This window comes from Colletes gigas, unplaced genomic scaffold (genome assembly GCF_013123115.1).
Source record: "Colletes gigas isolate AHSC1104 unplaced genomic scaffold, ASM1312311v1 Colletes_gigas_Sc00034, whole genome shotgun sequence".
NCBI classification, from domain to species: domain Eukaryota; kingdom Metazoa; phylum Arthropoda; class Insecta; order Hymenoptera; family Colletidae; genus Colletes; species Colletes gigas.
In genome coordinates, this window is record NW_025106663.1 from 1,351,876 (window position 1) to 1,372,534 (window position 20,659).

Sequence of the window (20,659 nt, forward strand, 5' to 3'; positions counted from 1 at the left end):
GGACGCCATTAACGCGTGAAAGTTTTTAAATCTGTGGAAAGAATAATTGTGTAAGTGGATTTAGTCCGCAGAGTTAATGAACACAAATAGATGTGCCAGTAAAACTCTTTATGCAGTGTTTTAACTAATCAATTTAATTTATTTGTAAAAGCTTCGCCCTCAATGGCAAAATGCACTAATATGCATAATATAAATTAATTTGAGATTAATAAACTTAGTCTAAAGCTTGTTTTTATCATTTAAAAAACGCGGTAATTTGTGAGTTGCTTGCACTGCCATCTACGGCAAAACGCCCAAGTCCGTTGAGAAACAGTTTGAAATTCGAGAATGTATCTGTGGCTCCGTCTAGCGTCAGAGATACCGAACTACAAGCTTCGACGTTTCACCGTTGATGGCACCACAGATACATTTGGTCCGCCACCTAGCGACGAGAACAGAGAACTATCGCTCGACAAACTTGGCCGTTTTGCCGCAGAGGGCGTAGTGCAATCATTCTCTAAATCAATGCATTGTTGTTAATTATAATAAACAAGCGTTAGACTAAGTTTATTAAACGATAATCTCAAACTAATTTATCGAGGATCCTAAATTTCAAACCGGAGACACATTCGCGAATCTAAGTTTCTCACGGTGTCCTCCCATGTGTCCAACACATGTCTCCACAAATGTCGCACTGGGCTACCAGATGAAGCGACAGAAAAACGATAGGATGCATTTGATACTTTTATCGTAGACATTAAGCACATCTGTACGTCCTGTTATTCAGGAAGATTCATTCAAAAATAAATGAAAAATTATTCTAAAGACAAAAAAATTTCAAAGTGCTTCTTTTCATCCCCCAAAAAACCAGAAGACAAGAAGATAAAGTTCTATGACAGAACAGAGTCGAAAGTTCCACGAAAATTAAGTTACTCGGAGACAATTTGGAAGGGAGAAATAAATTGTGGTTAATTTTTACGATCAACATCGAAAATTATATTTGAGACACATACGGGTGCCAGTATCGCCTGAACCCTAAAACCAAATTATAGTATTTAACGTTTACTTCTAATGAAAAAAATAAATTTATATATTTATACATTAATAATAATTTGTATTATCTTGTTCTTTAAAACCTTTTTTTCGAACTAGAAAGCACAGCTACCGAAAAACGAACGTCAGAATATCGGAATAATGTATGTCTTACCTGGGAGAAGTATGGCGGCAGGACGCATCGTTGATCATCGAGACGCGAACTCTGCACTCTCTCGAGCAATTCGAATAAATCTTGCGTGGTGCTCTGCAACAGGGGAACGCGGTATTAATTCGTTGCTCGACTTGTGTTCGACTCAACAAGGATTATTAATGCTCCACGGATTAAGATTCGATCGAGACCGGATTGTCACAGCTTGAAGGACCGACTACATGAAATTCAATCCCATTTATCATCCCCTCAAACGAGCCTCGTCGATGTTTCATTAACGATTAGCGATCGTAATGTCGGTAAATCAGTTTATCGGTCGATAAAAACCAACATCAAAGATGTACCGACGTTTCGTTTCTTTTTTACCGACAATCGAGTTAAAAAACGTCGGTAAATTATCGGCAAACCTACGATACCCGCTAACGATAACAATGCAAGCTACTTACTTTTATTTTGTCCGAGTTGGCACCCTGAACGTCTTGCCTTTCGTCTTCGACTGCATTACGACGGGACTCAGATTCGCAGTACACGGACTGTTCGAGTTGTTGACGCCTGGAAAAAATAAAGAAAACATTCGTTGGATGATGTTCCAGATAATTGCAAGTATCTTAGTGCATTTTTATCGTTCTTCGAGACTGAAAATATTAAAAATAACACATCGTAGGTGATAACGCGATTCCCGCGGCGCGTTAAGAACGTTTGAAAATAAAATTACGTTCGACTGGAAACTGCAGCGCGTGACGAAGTGCTAAACTTAATTAACAAACACGGAACCGACGCGGAATCTGTTCCTACCGTTTTAATTTCATTTCAGACGCAGAAGCAAATTGATTTGAATTTCAAAGGAGGCCGTAATTCATACTCTCAGCAATGCGTGTAAATAAATGATAGAATATTTAAATAATTATTCTTATAAAAAAAAAAAAATAAAGATTTTTATTCGATCCTTTTTTAAGGGATTATCCGCGATAATTTAACTTGCAAAATTATATTGTTTTTAATTTTACAAAATTATTAGAAATAACGAATTGGTAATAACTTTAATTGGTTGGGATAATGAAGACTTCGAGGGGGAAAAACGACCGCATCGTGCAATTCAGATTTGTGCAACTCATCCAGCCGGCTGGTTATTCGATTACGATCGATCGATCCCTCGGAGATCCATCACCAGCATTTCGTAATGCCATTACGAGAAATGGAGGAAGGTTTCGACCGCTGAGAAATAGTCGAGTGACGCGATGGCAATTTAAATCGTTCCCTAAGAAGCCCCCGTATCGATGTGTTTCACGATCAGTTTCTATTTTCTTGGCATTTCAATCGCCCACACGTGGATACGCGTACCAAATGAATCACGGTAATACGATTCCATTATCTCACCTTCTATTGGCTGGAAATTACTTCCTGGCTCCGCTAGCGATCGATCACGTTTTATAATTTGAAAATATACAGATAATTATCGGTAAAATAAATGCGAATAACTGGTGAGGTCTGCACAGCACAGCGGGGAAATATGCACATAATTACGAAAGAAACATGTCTTTAGGCTAACACGAATCGAACAAGAATTTTGGGAATTAATTATAGTGATTTCAACGCCTCTAACAACTGTGTATTCCCTTCAGAATTATTGAATAGAAACGTGACGCGACTCGAGCCAGCGAATAACAAACATGGCGGCCGTGACCAGCGCATAACAAACGTGGCGGCGCTGGCTCGAACTAAAAAATAACAAACATGGCGGACGTGACGTATATGGTAACTTGGCGATAATTTAATAGAAATGAACACACAAATTACGTGGTTATCAATAATTTATATCGCAAATAAATTCAATATTCGACAATGTGACTAATTAAAAAGATAAGGTTAGAAAACTAAGATCGTTGTTTTTACCAAAGTTTCGTCCAACAAGGATCTACAATTGAAATATCTCCTGAACTACTAATTTTTCGACGTTACATAGTTAATACTTTTTTATAACGATTTTCCAGCTGAATCGATTGATGTATTAAAAAACACCTCATTCCATTTAAAAAAACAAAGTTGACCTTTATATGACCTTTACGCGCCCACTCACGAAAAAACTAATAACGTCAGAATATGCTCCACTCGATACCATTCAAGCCTCCGCTGAAACATTTTTTGTTACGAGTAACAATAGCGAGAAAATCAAGATGTCAAAATCGGGTGAGACACCCTGTATACGGAGGATCAACGGAATCAATAACAACGCGAACGCGTAGCCGGTCGATCGGAGATTGCGAAAGAAGGTCGAACGAACGAGAAAGCGGACAACCGACCAGTCTGCCTCGACAAGGCAAATCGGCGGGCTTCTAAACCGAACTGCAATCTTTCCGCGAGTGGCATTTATCGTCGTATCTGTCGATAATCGCGCATTCCTCTTCGTCGAGCGCCATAAAGGACCGAGTCACGGGGTGTCGCGCCATAGCTGGCCCGATACTCGCAATACGAACGATTCCAGAAAAAAACCACGGGAAAAGCAAACGCCCCGGTAGTTATTCCACAGCGATAGAAATACTTTCTCGCGTCCTTTGTAGCGATTCACACTCCCTTCTTTTCTATTATTATTCGTGTCTTAAAATCGTTGCGATTCAATTAGGGGTTAGGTCTGGGGTTACCACATAGAAGTGAACTTACCGACGTTTTCGTTTACCGGTAATTTATCGACATTTTTTAATCGTTGGTAAAAAAGAATTACCCGTTAATCTTGGGAGGCTATTTTTCGCCACGCTTACCAACACGTACGGTATATTACTAGAGAAATAGCTGGTTTCCAGCAAAAGGAACAGAAGGACGAGGAACATTTCGCTCTTGTACGCGATGATAACTTAATTTCTGAAATTACACCGATCATAACGGACGCGCGATACGCATCGGTGCATAATGGTTGCCTCCCGTCGATGGGGAAGAGCTGCTGGCAATTAGTTTCGAATTACGATGAGCCGTTTATAAGGGACGGGCGAACGGGAACGATCGCGTTTTCGATGCGGACCGATCGGTCGCGACGCGACCGACATCAATCAAAACGAGTGATAATAACGGTCGTTAGGCGGATAGTAAAACTAGTTAGAACGCGACACGGGATACGGTTACCGCTTCGTACTCGTCGATTCAGCGCGAGATCGTTGATATTATCCGGACTCAATTATCCGCACATTGTGCACACTACACGCGGGGAATTTCTGTTTTCAGTAACAAGCACCGGGGTTACGTTTGCAAGAAGAATTCCACCGCCTCGCGGCTGCGACAACGCGGATAAGAGACCCCCAGTCGCTGACCTAAATAGCTACGATTTTTCCCAATTTGACAGTTAACCGGGTACTTGGGCACGCCCCACTACCACCGCAAATTTATCCAAACTACTTCAGTGCCACTTCTCAAATATTTTTCTACGCCCTTAACACAAATTTACGAGCACTCTCCAACCATTAAAATGTCATAATTTTTTTTGGAAAAAAATTATTTCGAAAGTGTTCAAAAGGAATCTTCTGAACCTTTTGGCGAAATAATTTTTTTTTTGCACTTTTTTAAAAGAATATAGTTTCTAAAATATATATTTCTACAAAATGGCGTCAGTGATAGAGAATCTATTTGACCAATCGACTCAAAATTTTGAATGCATATTATATATATTTATACGAAATTTATACCGTTAATTAATAGCAGCATAGAATCACGAAAAGTGATGAAAAAATGTAAGAGAATTAACAAGTACAGAGCACACCTGTCGCGTTTCGCTTCGTAATCAAACTTTCTACTCTCGATTCACTTCTGTTAAACAAAATCTCGCTAATTTCACGGTCACGCGAACCACTGCGAGCATCTGCCCCGTGTACTCTTAATTAACACTTTTTAACATCGAAAAGCAATACTTAGATGGTAAAACATCATAACAATGTTTTTGTTCAATTATTGCAAACGATTTCTTTTCCATTCCAGTATTTACTACACCAATATTCATCAAAATTTTTACAATAGAAATCCTCTTTTTAATCTAAAGCTACGTTAAAATTCTCAGAATTTTTTAGAACCAAATTTCCATTTTTGCATTGTTAAACTTTCTATTTTAAAAAGTCTTTCCTCCCAAATAATTTGTTTGCGTAAACTAGCAATATTTAATTAAATTTATTAAAAAATTTTCTGGCAATTTTGGAGCAGAATTAATTTATTATTCGCAAAGATATTTGAGATTCGGGTGATTTCTGTGTGCTCGTTTTTAAATGTGATTGGAAACGTATCCGCGGTATGGTATCCGAGGGATTTTTCTGTAAACTGATAAACTCGTCGCGTATGCATGTTTAGTAAGCGTAAACGGCGGCGCGATAACTTTCACGAGATAAAATTCTCGACGCGATTGATTTATGGAATCGTAACCGAGCCATTGGCTGTGGCAATTTCGTACCGCTCCAATTGTTTCCAGAACGCGCACGAAAATGAGAAATCTATTAGCAGGTTCAGCCTAGCGTGCGCTAATTTTTTTTTTTTTTTTTTACGCTCGTCGCAGAAGCGTCCAACCGGTCAGCTCTACTCGTCACGGGCGCTTATTAAATTAACTCGTTTAATTGAACCCGTCCTTTTATTTCGTGTGACGAGTGCACGTGCAGCCCCCGTAGAAATCCGACTCCTATGGGAAACGGGGCGTCGTTGCTTTTAAAGGGGACCTCTAGAATGGAAATGCGTTTTTTTAGACTTTTTTTACGAATTTTTTGTGGATAAACTATTGGACCTTTTGCAAGTCAAATTTATAGGGTTTATTTGTTGTTATTGGAGGAATATTTACAAATTTTTTGGGCGAGAAATAGTTAAAATTTATGATGTTTGAGTCAATCTGAGTCAATCTGGGTCAATCTGAGTCAATCTGAGTCAATCTGAGTCAACGTGAGTCAATGTGAGTCATTCTGAGTCAATGTGAGCCATTCTGAGTCATTCTGAGTCAATGTGAGCCATTCTGAGTCATTCTGAGTCAATGTGAGTCATTCTGAGTCAATGTGAGCCATTCTGAGTCAATCTGGGGCAATGTGAGTCAATCTGAGTCAATCTGGGGCAATGTGAGTCAATCTGAGTCAATCTGAGTCAATCTGAGTCAATCTGAGTCAACCTGAGTCAAATATAGTCGCTTTTAAAAAGAGGTCTGGGTTTATTTACATTACACTGGCATTTTTACTTTAAATAATTCATAAATTATTGTTTTAAAAACTGTTTCAAATCAAAATTGCATGATTTTTGAGGGGACATATAGCACTATAATTGGTCTTATTTTATTTTGTTTTTTTTTTATCAGGATATGGAGGTCACTTTCAGTTTATTAAATAATAAAATGGTTAATATTTCTTCCCATATTTAAAGCATTAAATTCTACATAAAGAATTATTGTACCAAATAGAATCTAACCTAATTTTTATTAAGTTTATTCGTAGTTGGTTGATGATACTCAGCATCTAACAAGAGCTGTGTCTATAATATGAAATTTTCAATTCATTTAACAAACTTAAAGTGTGCTTGATATATTCAAAATAAAAAAGCAAAATAATATAAAATTACTTATATCTTAACGTTAATTAAATATGATTATTAAATCAAGATCCTGAAGCTTCTCAAAAATATTTCCAGACCAAAAATAGCTCAACGAAGAATAGAAAAATGTGAAAACTATTTTTTTTTTTTTAAAAATCCTAAAAAAATAAAATTTTACCAAGGAGTTCCGGAGCAAAGGCAGAGAGGTATACAAAGCAAATAATCAATTCCAGCGCTTGTATCTGGAACGCACAGGGATTGATATTCATCCAGATTCAATTCAGAGCGCAAATATTTGCTTTCTACGAAACGCAACGGCGTTGATCAATCACCGAAACACTCTCCACTTTTCCGAGCACAACGATCGCTCTATTTTTCCCTCGATCGGTCGCAACAACTTCATTACGATGCATGGTGAATCGATGAATCGAAACGGGCCATGCATCAACGCCAACAGCCTCTGTCCATCGTGATTTATGGGACGAAAAGTCCCCTCTACTGTCTACCAAAAAATTCCACTTACTTTTACACTGCATTTTCTACAACTTTCATATATTAAACAGAATTCACACTTCTTTACTTTGCATCAGACAATTCTCGATCGTCCATGGTCGAGTCACCGCCGCCATGTTTGTTATTCTCTAGTTCGACTCGCGGCCGCCATGTTTGTTACTCGTTAGTTCGCGTGGCGGCCGCCATGTTTGTTACTCGTTAGTTCGCGTGGCGGCCGCCATGTTTGTTACTCGCTAGTTCCTGTCACGTGATTAATACTTAGAAAAACAAAATTTATTAATTCTTTTTCGAACTTTAGACATATCTAACACTATAATACATATTTTAATCACATGTAAACCTTATATTTTATTGAGTTAAATAATGAATTTACCTAAATATCTGCAGTCCATTAATTTCACAATTTTTGAAATATCACAAAGTTTATCGACTTATTACAATAAAAAAATCACTATGATTCTTTGCTATGGTGGCCAAGAACATACGATCGCGAAGAGTAAATAAAAAACCAAAAATTAACAATCGAAAAATTAAAATATGTGGCAGGCAAGGAGTGAATTTCCAAAACACGAATAAGTCTCGAAAGGATATTGCAAAAATCGTTAAAGGATGTTCGTGGTCAGTGGTTCACGTTGAGCCCATAGGATCCATTGGGCAACAGAAACCATTTGTCCCCAGCAAATTGCGCGTGATTCTTGCGTAATTTTCGCGACGCCCACGCGCTCGACATCGATAACGCTTGTGAAAACACGCCCGGGCTCTCGCTCGAACGCTACTTCTCTTTTGCATTTACTGGTACAGGTACTGCCTGCTCCTCGAATAAACATGCAAATATATTGGCCAGTACGCGGTTACGTTCCCCGGTACGGATACGTTCTTTGCTCCCCGCGATCTTCGAATCCAGATGCGCGATTATATTTCTAATGTATTCGAATTCCAGCGAGCCGGCTCGAGAAATATGCGGGAAAATGACTACTCCCTCGCGATGGGCGAGCTACACTGTTTTTATATAAAATTTGCTAATACTTTTTGTTAAAAGATGGGCTCTAAATTTGACTAACCTCTTGAAGTATTAATTTTGAATTTTTCAAACGTGTACTATTTAGTTTTGTTCAAATTTGTTCGTGAAAGAACTGGTCAAAGAATAGATTTGTTTTACAAGTACCTCGTGGATGTTAAATTATGTTGATTTCAATGAATAAGACTTGATGACGACTGAGTAGCCTCGTGGTTGTGAAATATTTCATTAAGAACGTCACGTGACTCGAGTCAGCTAACAAACATGGCGGCCATCGCTGGAACTGGCGACAAACAAACATGGCGGCCGCCACTCGAACTGACAAGTAACAAACATGACGGTCGTAAATCGAACTAGAAAATAATAAACATGGCGGGCAGGGAAATATACAAACAATTATGAAAGAAACGTGTCCTTCGGTCTATGTAAAGAATTGCATAGGAAAAAAATTTCCTCTTTGAGGTTGCATGTAAATAATACAACCAAATAACTCGCCCCAATGATTACAGAAACCCTGTCAAGTCAATTTTTTCTATCAATCTGTATATTATATCGTTTTAACAGATTCTAATTTTTTCTCTCCAATCCCCCCCTAATTTCACACGTTGCCACGTGTTGGAAAACGAAAAGAGGAATCGAAGGAACGTTTTCAGGGGTGCCTGGACGTCACGATTTATTTATCTTGAAACGATTAAACAGGAATGAACATCGACGACGTCGCGCGCCGTCTGTTTGTACAGAGGGTACGCCAACGAAGAAGGAAAGAGAAATAATAAACAGTGGCCCCGGTAATTTCGGGGGTTCGACCGCTCGAGGGGTTGACAATGACGTGATATATACGTAACCCCGTGCCCGTAGCATATGTCGCCTGCGTGTACGGCCGCGTGCCTTTAATCTACACGGAGAGAAACATCGCTTGGGTGTAGACGGTGTCGCCCTCTCCCTCGAGCCTCGATATCAACCGTCTGCAGTCTCCACGGACTCATCCTTGCATTTGCATAGCCCATATTTCTTCCTTCATTACCATTATTACGAGTATTTCGGCATTGTGCGACGAGTAGAATGCGTTCGGTGTCCCGTTGACATTTGCATTCCGACAAAGAGAGCATTCACGCCTCTCGATGGCACCCTCGAAATCCTACGCTACTACGTACTGCCTCTCGTTTGAGACACATTATCGAACATTTAAGGGGCCCATTCTAACGCGAAGTGAGCGTTTTTTTAATTTCCTTGGGGAATTCTCTTCAACTAAACTATGAGATTCTTAGTTTTATTTATTGGTCTTGAGATACACTCAAATTGTTTTCAATTTTTAATAAATTTTTTAATCTTTATTTTCAGTAAAGAATTTTTTTCTCGAAAGTGAGTGGGATTTCAGGGGTATGTGTATTGACCAAAAATGATTGCAATTAACCCCCGCAACTGGAAATAATTTTTTTAGAATGATTGAAAAATTTTTAATTTTGACGAAAATCTCACAACTTCTCGAATTTTTTTCTCGAAAGTGAGTAGGAATTCGAGGGTATGTGTATTGACCAAAAATGATTGCAATTGACCCCTGCAATTGAAAATAATTTTTCCAAACCGATTCGATCTTCAATTCCATCGAAAAATATCAAAACCCTGCTGCACCCAATCCTACCCGTTAAGTGTTAAATTTACAATGAAATAACAAGAATAAACAAGCCTTGAAGAGCAAAACCCGTGGAAGCAAAGGTGAAAAAGGTCGCGTAGCCCCCATAGGTAAGTCTCCAAATAGGTAAGAATCCACATCTCCGCGGGAAGGCCAAGCTCGAACCTAATTAAATCCGTGCACCGCACCGCGGGAGAGGAATGATTCCACGCGACAAGGCTGAACGCGTACGCCACGGCCCATTGTGGCAGTCGTCGTAAACAGAAGAGGCCTGCATTCGTATGCAGCCCGTAGCGCCGGGAACTATCCTCGTACCGAAATCTTATTAGGCGAGTTTCCAAAGCAGATGACGCCCGGAACACGGAACAGAGAGGACTGCAACTCTGGCACACGGTGTGGATTACGTATCTCTGGCCTCTACGTCCAGATAAAATCGCGAACGTGTCGGATACACGCGTTGTCGATTCACGAGGCATACGGGGGGGACCCACGTGCTCGGGGGCCTTGGTCGGCGTTTTCGTTCTGCCAGCCCGTACAAAGCAACACGCGATCCCCAAGCGAGCGCCTCAACACGCTTCTCGATCGCTGGACACGCAACAGAGCCACACAACGGAACGTCCATATGTCGGGACTATGATTCAACCTAGAATATATTATTGCACTCGCAGGAATTTCATGTAACGATCATGTTCCGTATCGCGTTGCCTCGTGTTCCGCTGATAATTAACAACGCAGCCTTACGGCCATCCATCGTCGAGTATTCCAGCGTGAACCTTGGATAAAACTTTAATGAGAGATTCTGGGGACCAAAACAAGGCGAAAATCAAAAATATCAATTTTTAAATTAAGGCTTCGTTAAAAAGTTATTAACGTTTGAAGTTGAAGTGTGCAGCGCGCACAGTTCCCGTCTCACAGGCGGAACTTTAAACGCTAATAACTTTTTAACGGAGCCTCAATCAACAAATTACTATTCTTGATTTTCGTCTTATTTTGGCCCCCAGAATCCCCCATTAAAATTTTTCCCAATGTTGTCGAACACCCCTGTGAAAATCAATACACTTTTACGTGTACGAGTGTTTTCCTCGATCGAAAGCAACAAAGACGGTGCACAATCACAGAGAATCTCTCATTTGCATTGGAACTTACTTCCTCGACTCGCATTTGAATTGATTATATTTTCCCCTCATTGTCCAACGATAAGTGAATTTTCTGCGCTCGTCGACGACGTTTCACGCTGAAATTCGCTTTGAGCGCGACAGAACCAGCCGTACCTGTTATTACCGGGACACTGCGCGTGTAATCCAATGTTATTTACACCTCGTTATCCCCATATGTTAGATTATAATATCAGTTTACCGAACGGGCGTTTGACAAATACCGCGCGACACGCTCGTGACAGTTTGCACGACGACCGTAACTCGACGACTAAATTTAGAATGCTAATATCCGACGGTGTTAATTAACGAATGTCGACGTCCCCCGGATGCATCGTCCACGTGCGTTAACCAGTTATTGTCGTTTATTAGGCGTCAACTCGGTATAATTGCCCCCGGCGTGCCGTGTTATTATCAAAGATGGCTCCGGAAACCTGATTTACACGCTCACAAAATTCACCATTTTCCCAACAATATCGATAAACGGGAGACACCATCGATGTACAACAAAATGAAACACTTTTAACGCGAAAAACAATATAAGAATAAAATGTCAAGGCGTTCACTGTCCGGTTTCTCAGCGGCGTATCCCATAGCACGGCGATGTGACCCATATGCGGGCCACGGACAACGAATGCGTTGACAATTTTTTAAATAGAGTTTTTGAGTTTTAGTGCTTTGTCAGGAGATCCAAAGTACAATAAGAATAATTTTAAGTAAAATTTCGAGAACAATTGCTAATTTTTAATCAGAGGAGGGGCTTTAGATGATGGAATTCCGCGGTGAAAAGGTTAAATAACGATCGTGGAACGTCAAACCATCTGTTATGCATCGCCGCGTAACCACGGACGAGTATTTTTTCGCGATTCCGAACGGAAGATTAATTCCGCGCGTGGCTTTCGATATTATCGCCGGGACCATCGGTAACGCACCGCTGCCTCGTCCTAACCCCTGCTTACGATAAAGAGGGGTTATCGTTGTCCACGGGGCACGGTCTGTTATCCCGATGCAACGTATATCCCGACGATCTAATATCGCCGATAATTTTCTTTCGCGGTCCCCCTCCGTCGCGCGATGAATCTCATTTTTTTATCTCATTTTACGGTATTTACTGCGGTGAAGTCACGTATACGTGACAATGGCCGTCAAGGTGTTAACTAGAAAAATATTTGTTCAAAAGTAAACTCATTTTTAAATGTTTACATTGTATATAGGACTATAGTTATTGCAATATTCTAAATTTGTATCAAAATTGTTACTGGTTGTTTACTGTGTGAACTCACGTATATGTGACAATGGCCATCAAAGTAATAACTGGGAAAAATGAACCCTTTTTTTGTGTTTATATTGAATATACAGAGAATGTATCAAAGATGTTACTGTTTATATTCTATTTATTGTGTGAACTCACGTATACGTGACAATGGCCGCCAAGGTATTAAAAAAAATTTTCCCACCAAAAAAACCTTTTCCAAACGTTTATATGATACACACTAATGCATATATCATATTTGCACCAAAGTTACAATCGTTTATACTGAATTTACTCTGTACGGTTGATCGGTGGGTCAATAAAACAGCGACAAGCAAGGGCTCAAAACGAAAAAAAAAAGGAACCAGATCGCGTAAACCGAATCGTCGACAATGATGATCCCCGTGGCTGTTGCAGCGGATGATGATGCATGACTCACAAAGTGCCCACTGTGCCGTACACCCCGTCGATTATCATTACCGTACGACTACAATGGGTCCAGTGACCAGTTCCTACCGTTCGTTGCGTAATGGAACTCATATTTCACGTACGAAAACGCAATAACGTAAATAAATCAGAACCGTTCTGCATAATATACACAAGCTCCCGTGTGGAACGTACGAACGGACGATTTACAAATGGCGGTAAAAAATAAAATTGCAAATTAAAAGCACGCGGATACTCGTCGTCCTCCAACGATCCATCGATCGTTCAATATTTCATATTCAAATACACTTTGATTATCAATCAGGAATCCAAAGTGATTCTCTGAACAGAGACTATTGCTTTTAATTGTTTGGTGTTTAGATAGAGTCTCCCATAGTTTGATCAGTTTCTAACTAGAAGAGCTGGTCTGTGGCTACTAGAATCGCTAGTTGGATAGCAATTGGACAGCCTGGGCAGTGTAGAAAGCAGGAAAAGAGGCTTGATCAGAGAGCGGGATAGGATAGAAAAGTAGCGAAGGCTAGCCACGACAAGGGGTCCATCGATGATGATCTCAAGAGGGGTGGATGAAGCGTGGATGACGCGTGACTCACAAAGTGCCCACTGTCCCGCACACCCTCCCGATTACATCATTGTGAAGGTCCGTGGCGGGGAAAGGGAGGCACCCAGGACCCCGTTTCGCGTCCCTTGTCGGCATTATGCCAGCGCTTCCGTACGCGACGGAATTGCGGTTACGGTGTACAACTCCATTCAGGAAGATTACGTGCTCGATAACGTCTGTTTTGTGCAAACATGACTCCCCGGGCACGCCGTAATCGGATTGATTTAATAAAGCGTACAGCACCCGGGGGATAGCGTCGAACGATGCGGAGGAGCGTTAACGGAGTTACAGCGCTGCGCAAGACGATAAGCCACCCCGGAAACTGGAAACCGAACGTCTATTTTCAGAATTAATATACGATGGATTAGAGTGTTCAATGTTCTTGGAATTTTTAAATATTCTTTGATAAAATACGCGTCGTTTGCATTTTTGAACATTGAGATACCTCGATCCGTTCGGGAGTTATGATATTTTAAAGATTTGCTTGAAAATTGAGGGCTTTTCTGGTCAGTTATTATATTTACAGTAAATAATTTTTTTCTCGGAAGTTAATGGGATTTCGGGGGTGTTTGTAATGACCAAAAGTGATTGCAATGGACCTATTCAGCTAAAAATAATTTTTCCAGAATGATTCGAAATTTTTTAATTTTGTCGAAAAATTGGCCCTTCTACTGGAATTTTTTTCTCGAAAGTGAGCAGGATTTCGGGGATATGTGTATTGACCAAAAATGATTGTATAGGACCCCTGCAGCTAAAAATAACTTTTTTAGAACAATTTGAGAAATTTTAATTTTGACGAAAAATTGGTCCACCTACTCGAATTTTTTTCTCGAAAGTGAGCAGGATTTCGGGGATATGTGTATTGACCAAAAGTGATTGTAAGGGACCCCTGCAAGTGAAAATAATTTTTTTAGAATGATTTGAAAATTTTTAATTTTGTCGAAAAATTGGCCCTTCTACTGGAATTTTTTTCTCGAAAACGGATAGGATTTCGAGGGTATGTCTATTCACCAAAAAGTATTGTACTTGACCCCCCTAGCTAAGAGTAATTTTTTTAGAACGATTTGAAAATTTTTAATTTTGTTGAAAAATTTGTCCTCTACTGGAATTTTTTTCTCGAAAATGCGTAGGATTTCTGGGGTTTATGTAATGACCAAAAATGACTATAATTGACCCTCCTAGATAACAGTAATTTTTTTGAAACGATTTGACAAATTTTTTTTTCGCTGAATAATTTAAACATATCTCCCCTATCGAGTTTTGGTAGGAATTAGTTTTTGATTTTTAGTTAATTTGTTTGACGTCCTACGGAAATTTTGTTCAATACTTTTATGTAGGTACCTAGGAGCTCTACTTCAGAAAAAAGTTTCGTTGAAATATATTCACTATTGTAGGAGTTATGGCTATTTGAAAATTGAACCATTTTTATAGGGTTTTTTTAATTTTACGAGGTGAACGAATGAATTTTTCAGTATTTTTACAATTTCTACGTATTCTTCATTAAAATACGCGTCGTTTGCATTTTTAAACATTGAAATCCCTCGATCCGTTCAGAAGTTATGATATTTTAAAGATTCGCATGAAATTTCAGGGTAATTTTTCTGGCCATAAGTTACATTTTCGATTAGGAATTTTTTTCTCGAAAGTGGGTAGGAATTCGGGGATATGTCTAATGACCGAAAATGATTGTAATTGACCCTTGCAATTAAAAATAATTTTTCCAGAACGATTTGAAATTTTTTAATTTTATCGAAAAATTGGTCCCTCTTCCTGAATTTTTTTCTCGATAATGCGTGGGATTTCGAGGGTATGTATTTTCACAAAAAATAATTGTTATTGATCCCCGCAATCAAAAATAATTTTTCCAGAACGATTTGAAATTTTTCAATTTCGCCAAAAAATTTGTCCATCTTCATGAATTTTTTTCTCGAAAGTGAGCAGGATTTTGGGGGTGTGTGTAATGACCAAAAATGATTGCAATGGACCCCTAAACCTGACAATAATTTTTTTAGAATGATTTGAAACTTTTTAATTTCAACGAAAAAGGGGATCTCCCCTTTTGACTTTTCTTAGGAATTCCTTTTTGATTTTTAATCAATTTGTTTGACGCTGTACAAAAATTTTGTTTAATACTTTTTTGTAGGTACCCATGAACTCTACTTACTCCCAAAATTTCATTGGAATATATTCACTATTGTAGGAGTTATGGTCGTTTGAATATCGACCATTCAAACTCAATATCTACCATTCTGCAAAATTCTAACTAAATCCAAACTCTCTTTCCTGGACATAATCCATCAAAAAAATCAAAAGAATCCTTAAATCAAAATATTAAAACACATTGAATCTAAGCTAACAAAATGGCTGAATTGTTCAAGCGATATTAATGAGATCTGCACTCGATTGGTCGCGACATTTGCAATCCCCCCTGCAAATAAATCCAGATCACTCGACAACGTTACCAGCGCGTTAACAACAACTTAATACACGCGTAACAAAATTTATAGCATAACCCAGAGTAACAAGTTCCACCACGTCCACCCAGCTACGCCCCATTCGTGTTTCGCGCCAATAAAAAGGTCAATCGTCAAACCCACCGCAATTTGCAAACGATAATCTCGATTGTTTCGCTCGCCCGACGCGAATCACGCTCGCCAACCCTCCGTTTCGCGGTACCAACCCCACGCATTCGCGAACATAAAGATCAACGCAAAAGATTTATCATCGATCCTCGGAGACAAAGGGCATAGGTGGCGGATAAACGAGCAGTACCCCCGGAAAATCCCTTATCTCAATGGCGGTAAATCAATTTTACACATCTTCGATTATTTGATTTCCCCGTGGAAACGGTTGCAGCGATAAATCACCGATTTTATTGCCCCTGCCGGCTCTCCTGGCATTCCGATCACGATCGTTCCGCTCGCCAGCGGTCTCGTGACGATTCGCCAACGAGTTTACGACCTTCTTCTGCTCCCTGAGACCAGATAACCTCGCTACGGCCACTTAATTGCTCGTTTCCTGTCCAGAAGAGCCTCTCTCGCGAACGAAACTACGCGCCACGACCGATGGTTTAGCGAAACGTGCCCCCAATTAGCCCCGTTTCTGGCGATTTCAACGGGATTGGGAGCTCCGTGGATCAACAGGTGCCTTTTCCAGATCAATTTCTACGACTTGCGGGGGGGAAAAGTAGGCCAAGAGTAGCATTCACCAGGTTGTAAACTCTGTTTCAGAGCTATGATGCTATCAAAATCATCCTCACTGACGATTGTATGCATATGTTTCGTTTTCTCGAGAATTGAACTGTGAAATGGTGCTGTTTGGGTTCGATCATAGCTCTAAAAATGAAATTTCTATTTCGAAGCTTAATTAAGACTGCATTTGCGCTCAACGCGTGCTATTGTCAAGGATGCTTGTTTTAACGAGATCCAGCCAAAGGCTCGCGCGCTGCTTGAATAATATGAATTTTAAGTCCCCGCATAAATTAATTCCATTATGATCTGCTGTCGATAATTACTTTCGCTGGTTCAGTGAACCCCTGCATCATACATTTAAATTACGAGAAAAATTGTGGGGAAAACACCGAACCACCAAGTCGTCCATTCACTCTACCAGCTATTGCAAGTTTTTGCCAAACAGTGAATGATCTTTGCAATTCAAATGGGGGGAGGGGGCAAGGAGCATTTGGAAAGGGTGAAGTTTGCAAACTTTTAAAAGAAAATTCTAGAATGGCTGTGGAACAATTTCTCAGAGTTGATTTCAGCCATTGGTCCACATTTGTCAAGGAATAATATAAAAAATAGAACACATTGGTTATTTTTCTTTTTTTTATTTAATGAGAAAGGGGTAAAGTGATAGTTATCTTTTGTTTTAGCGTTTGTTATGGGATCTAGATGAGAATTTCGATTTTATTTTGTTCGTTGTGAGCCGAGGATCGAGGGATACACAAGCGGATACGCATTCCTTTCGTTTTTCACGATCGGTGGACAGGTCGTTTGGCTTTCCTCCGTTTCATTGCTTCCCCCGTCCGCGAGAAATTCGATTCACAACGCGCGTTATTGAACTGTATTGGCGCGACGAGAATGTTCATTGTTCGCGGCAGCCTTCGAATTAAAAAATTGTAGAGTTTTATGAGCGGCCTGGAATCTATTACACGGCTACGTGTCACACTATAGAACTCGAAAATTCATTTATCGATAATATAATGGCGAAACGACTTTTATTTGTTTGGTATTTTTTATTGAAGAAACTATGCGAGGTTTTGCAGTGGAATTTTTTCTATATATTTGTCATATATTGGATGATATTTACAAATTTTTATGAGGAGAAATTGACGAAATTAGTGGTATTATAGAGTCTTGTATGCTTTTTAGATATGGAATATTTTGGTATTTTTTTATGAAGAAACTATGTAACTTATTAGATTGCCAATTTTTGTATGTATCTGGCACCCTTTCAAGAGTATTTACAAATTTTTATAAGGAGAAATAGTCAATGTTAATAGTAATTTAAAGCCTAGTATGCTTTTTAGATATGTAATATTCTGTTTCTATATTTGGTATTTTTTTTTGAACAAACTATGCGAGGTTTTGCAGTGGAATTTTTTGTATGTATTTGTCATCCATTGGATGATATTTACAAATTTTTATAAGAAGAAATACACAAAATTAGTGGTATTATAGAGTCTTGTATGCTTTTTAGATATGGAATATTTTGGTATTTTTTTATGAAGAAACTATGTAACTTATTAGATTGGAAATTTTTATATATATTTGGCACCCTTTCAAGAGTATTTACAAATTTTTATGAGGAGGAATTGATAAAATTGGTGGTATTATACACTCTTGTATGCTTTTTAGATATGGAATATTTTGGTATTTTTTTATGAAGAAACTATGTAACTTATTAGATTGCCAATTTTTGTATGTATCTGGCACCCTTTCAAGAGTATTTACAAATTTTTATAAGGAGAAATAGTCAATGTTAATAGTAATTTAAAGCCTAGTATGCTTTTTAGATATGTAATATTCTGTTTCTATATTTGGTATTTTTTTTTGAACAAACTATGCGAGGTTTTGCAGTGGAATTTTTTGTATGTATTTGTCATCCATTGGATGATATTTACAAATTTTTATAAGAAGAAATACACAAAATTAGTGGTATTATAGAGTCTTGTATGCTTTTTAGATATGGAATATTTTGGTATTTTTTTATGAAGAAACTATGTAACTTATTAGATTGGCAATTTTTATATATATTTGGCACCCTTTCAAGAGTATTTACAAATTTTTATGAGGAGGAATTGATAAAATTGGTGGTATTATACACTCTTGTATGCTTTTTAGATATGGAATATTTTGGTATTTTTTTATGAAGAAACTATGTAACTTATTAGATTGCCAATTTTTGTATGTATCTGGCACCCTTTCAAGAGTATTTACAAATTTTTATAAGGAGAAATAGTCAAAGTTAATAGTAATATAAAGCCTAGTATGCTTTTTAGATATGTAATATTCTGTTTCTATATTTGGTATTTTTTTTTTAACAAACTATGCGAGGTTTTGCAGTGGAATTTTTTGTATGTATTTGTCATCCATTGGATGATATTTACAAATTTTTATAAGAAGAAATACACAAAATTAGTGGTATTATAGAGTCTTGTATGCTTTTTAGATATGGAATATTTTGGTATTTTTTTATGAAGAAACTATGTAACTTATTAGATTGGAAATTTTTATATATATTTGGCACCCTTTCAAGAGTATTTACAAATTTTTATGAGGAGGAATTGATAAAATTGGTGGTATTATACACTCTTGTATGCTTTTTAGATATGGAATATTTTGGTATTTTTTTATGAAGAAACTATGTAACTTATTAGATTGCCAATTTTTGTATGTATCTGGCACCCTTTCAAGAGTATTTACAAATTTTTATAAGGAGAAATAGTCAATGTTAATAGTAATTTAAAGCCTAGTATGCTTTTTAGATATGTAATATTCTGTTTCTATATTTGGTATTTTTTTTTTAACAAACTATGCGAGGTTTTGCAGTGGAATTTTTTGTATGTATTTGTCATCCATTGGATGATATTTACAAATTTTTATAAGAAGAAATACACAAAATTAGTGGTATTATAGAGTCTTGTATGCTTTTTAGATATGGAATATTTTGGTATTTTTTTATGAAGAAACTATGTAACTTATTAGATTGGAAATTTTTATATATATTTGGCACCCTTTCAAGAGTATTTACAAATTTTTATGAGGAGGAATTGATAAAATTGGTGGTATTATACACTCTTGTATGCTTTTTAGATATGGAATATTTTGGTATTTTTTTATGAAGAAACTATGTAACTTATTAGATTGCCAATTTTTGTATGTATCTGGCACCCTTTCAAGAGTATTTACAAATTTTTATAAGGAGAAATAGTCAATGTTAATAGTAATTTAAAGCCTAGTATGCTTTTTAGATATGTAATATTCTGTTTCTATATTTGGTATTTTTTTTTGAACAAACTATGCGAGGTTTTGCAGTGGAATTTTTTGTATGTATTTGTCATACATTGGATGATATTTACAAATTTTTATAAGAAGAAATACACAAAATTAGTGGTATTATAGAGTCTTGTATGCTTTTTAGATATGGAATATTTTGGTATTTTTTTATGAAGAAACTATGTAACTTATTAGATTGGAAATTTTTATATATATTTGGCACCCTTTCAAGAGTATTTACAAATTTTTATGAGGAGAAATTGATGAAATTGGTGGTATTATACACTCTTGTATGCTTTTTAGATATGGAATATTTTGGTATTTTTTTATGAAGAAACTATGTAACTTATTAGATTGCCAATTTTTGTATGTATCTGGCACCCTTTCAAGAGTATTTACAAATTTTTATAAGGAGAAATAGTCAAAGTTAATAGTAATATAAAGCCTAGTATGCTTTTTAGATATGTAATATTCTGTTTCTATATTTGGTATTTTTTTTTGAACAAACTATGCGAGGTTTTGCAGTGGAATTTTTTGTATGTATTTGTCATCCCTTGGATGATATTTACAAATTTTTATGAGGAGAAATTGATGAAATTGGTGGTATTATAGAGTCTTGTATGCTTTTTAGATATGGAATATTTTGGTATTTTTTTATGAAGAAACTATGTAACTTATTAGATTGCCAATTTTTGTATGTATCTGGCACCCTTTCAAGAGTATTTACAAATTTTTATAAGGAGAAATAGTCAAAGTTAATAGTAATATAAAGCCTAGTATGCTTTTTAGATATGTAATATTCTGTTTCTATTTTTGGTATTTTTTTGTA

General features: G+C 37.6%; 1 protein-coding gene across 3 annotated transcripts in view; it reads right to left on the reverse strand.

Moving 5' to 3' along the window:
• The window catches only part of LOC122402254 (rap1 GTPase-activating protein 1), a 105,166-nt gene that overhangs the window by 45,799 nt on the left and 38,708 nt on the right, over positions 1–20,659 (reverse strand). For all 3 annotated transcript variants that reach the window (XM_043404892.1, XM_043404889.1, XM_043404890.1), the window contains exons 2-3: positions 1,630–1,735; positions 1,187–1,279 (exon numbers count right to left, since the gene is read on the reverse strand). In XM_043404892.1, coding sequence (XP_043260827.1) covers positions 1,187–1,279; positions 1,630–1,735 — 199 coding nt within the window. The remainder of the gene's footprint in view (positions 1–1,186; positions 1,280–1,629; positions 1,736–20,659) is intronic.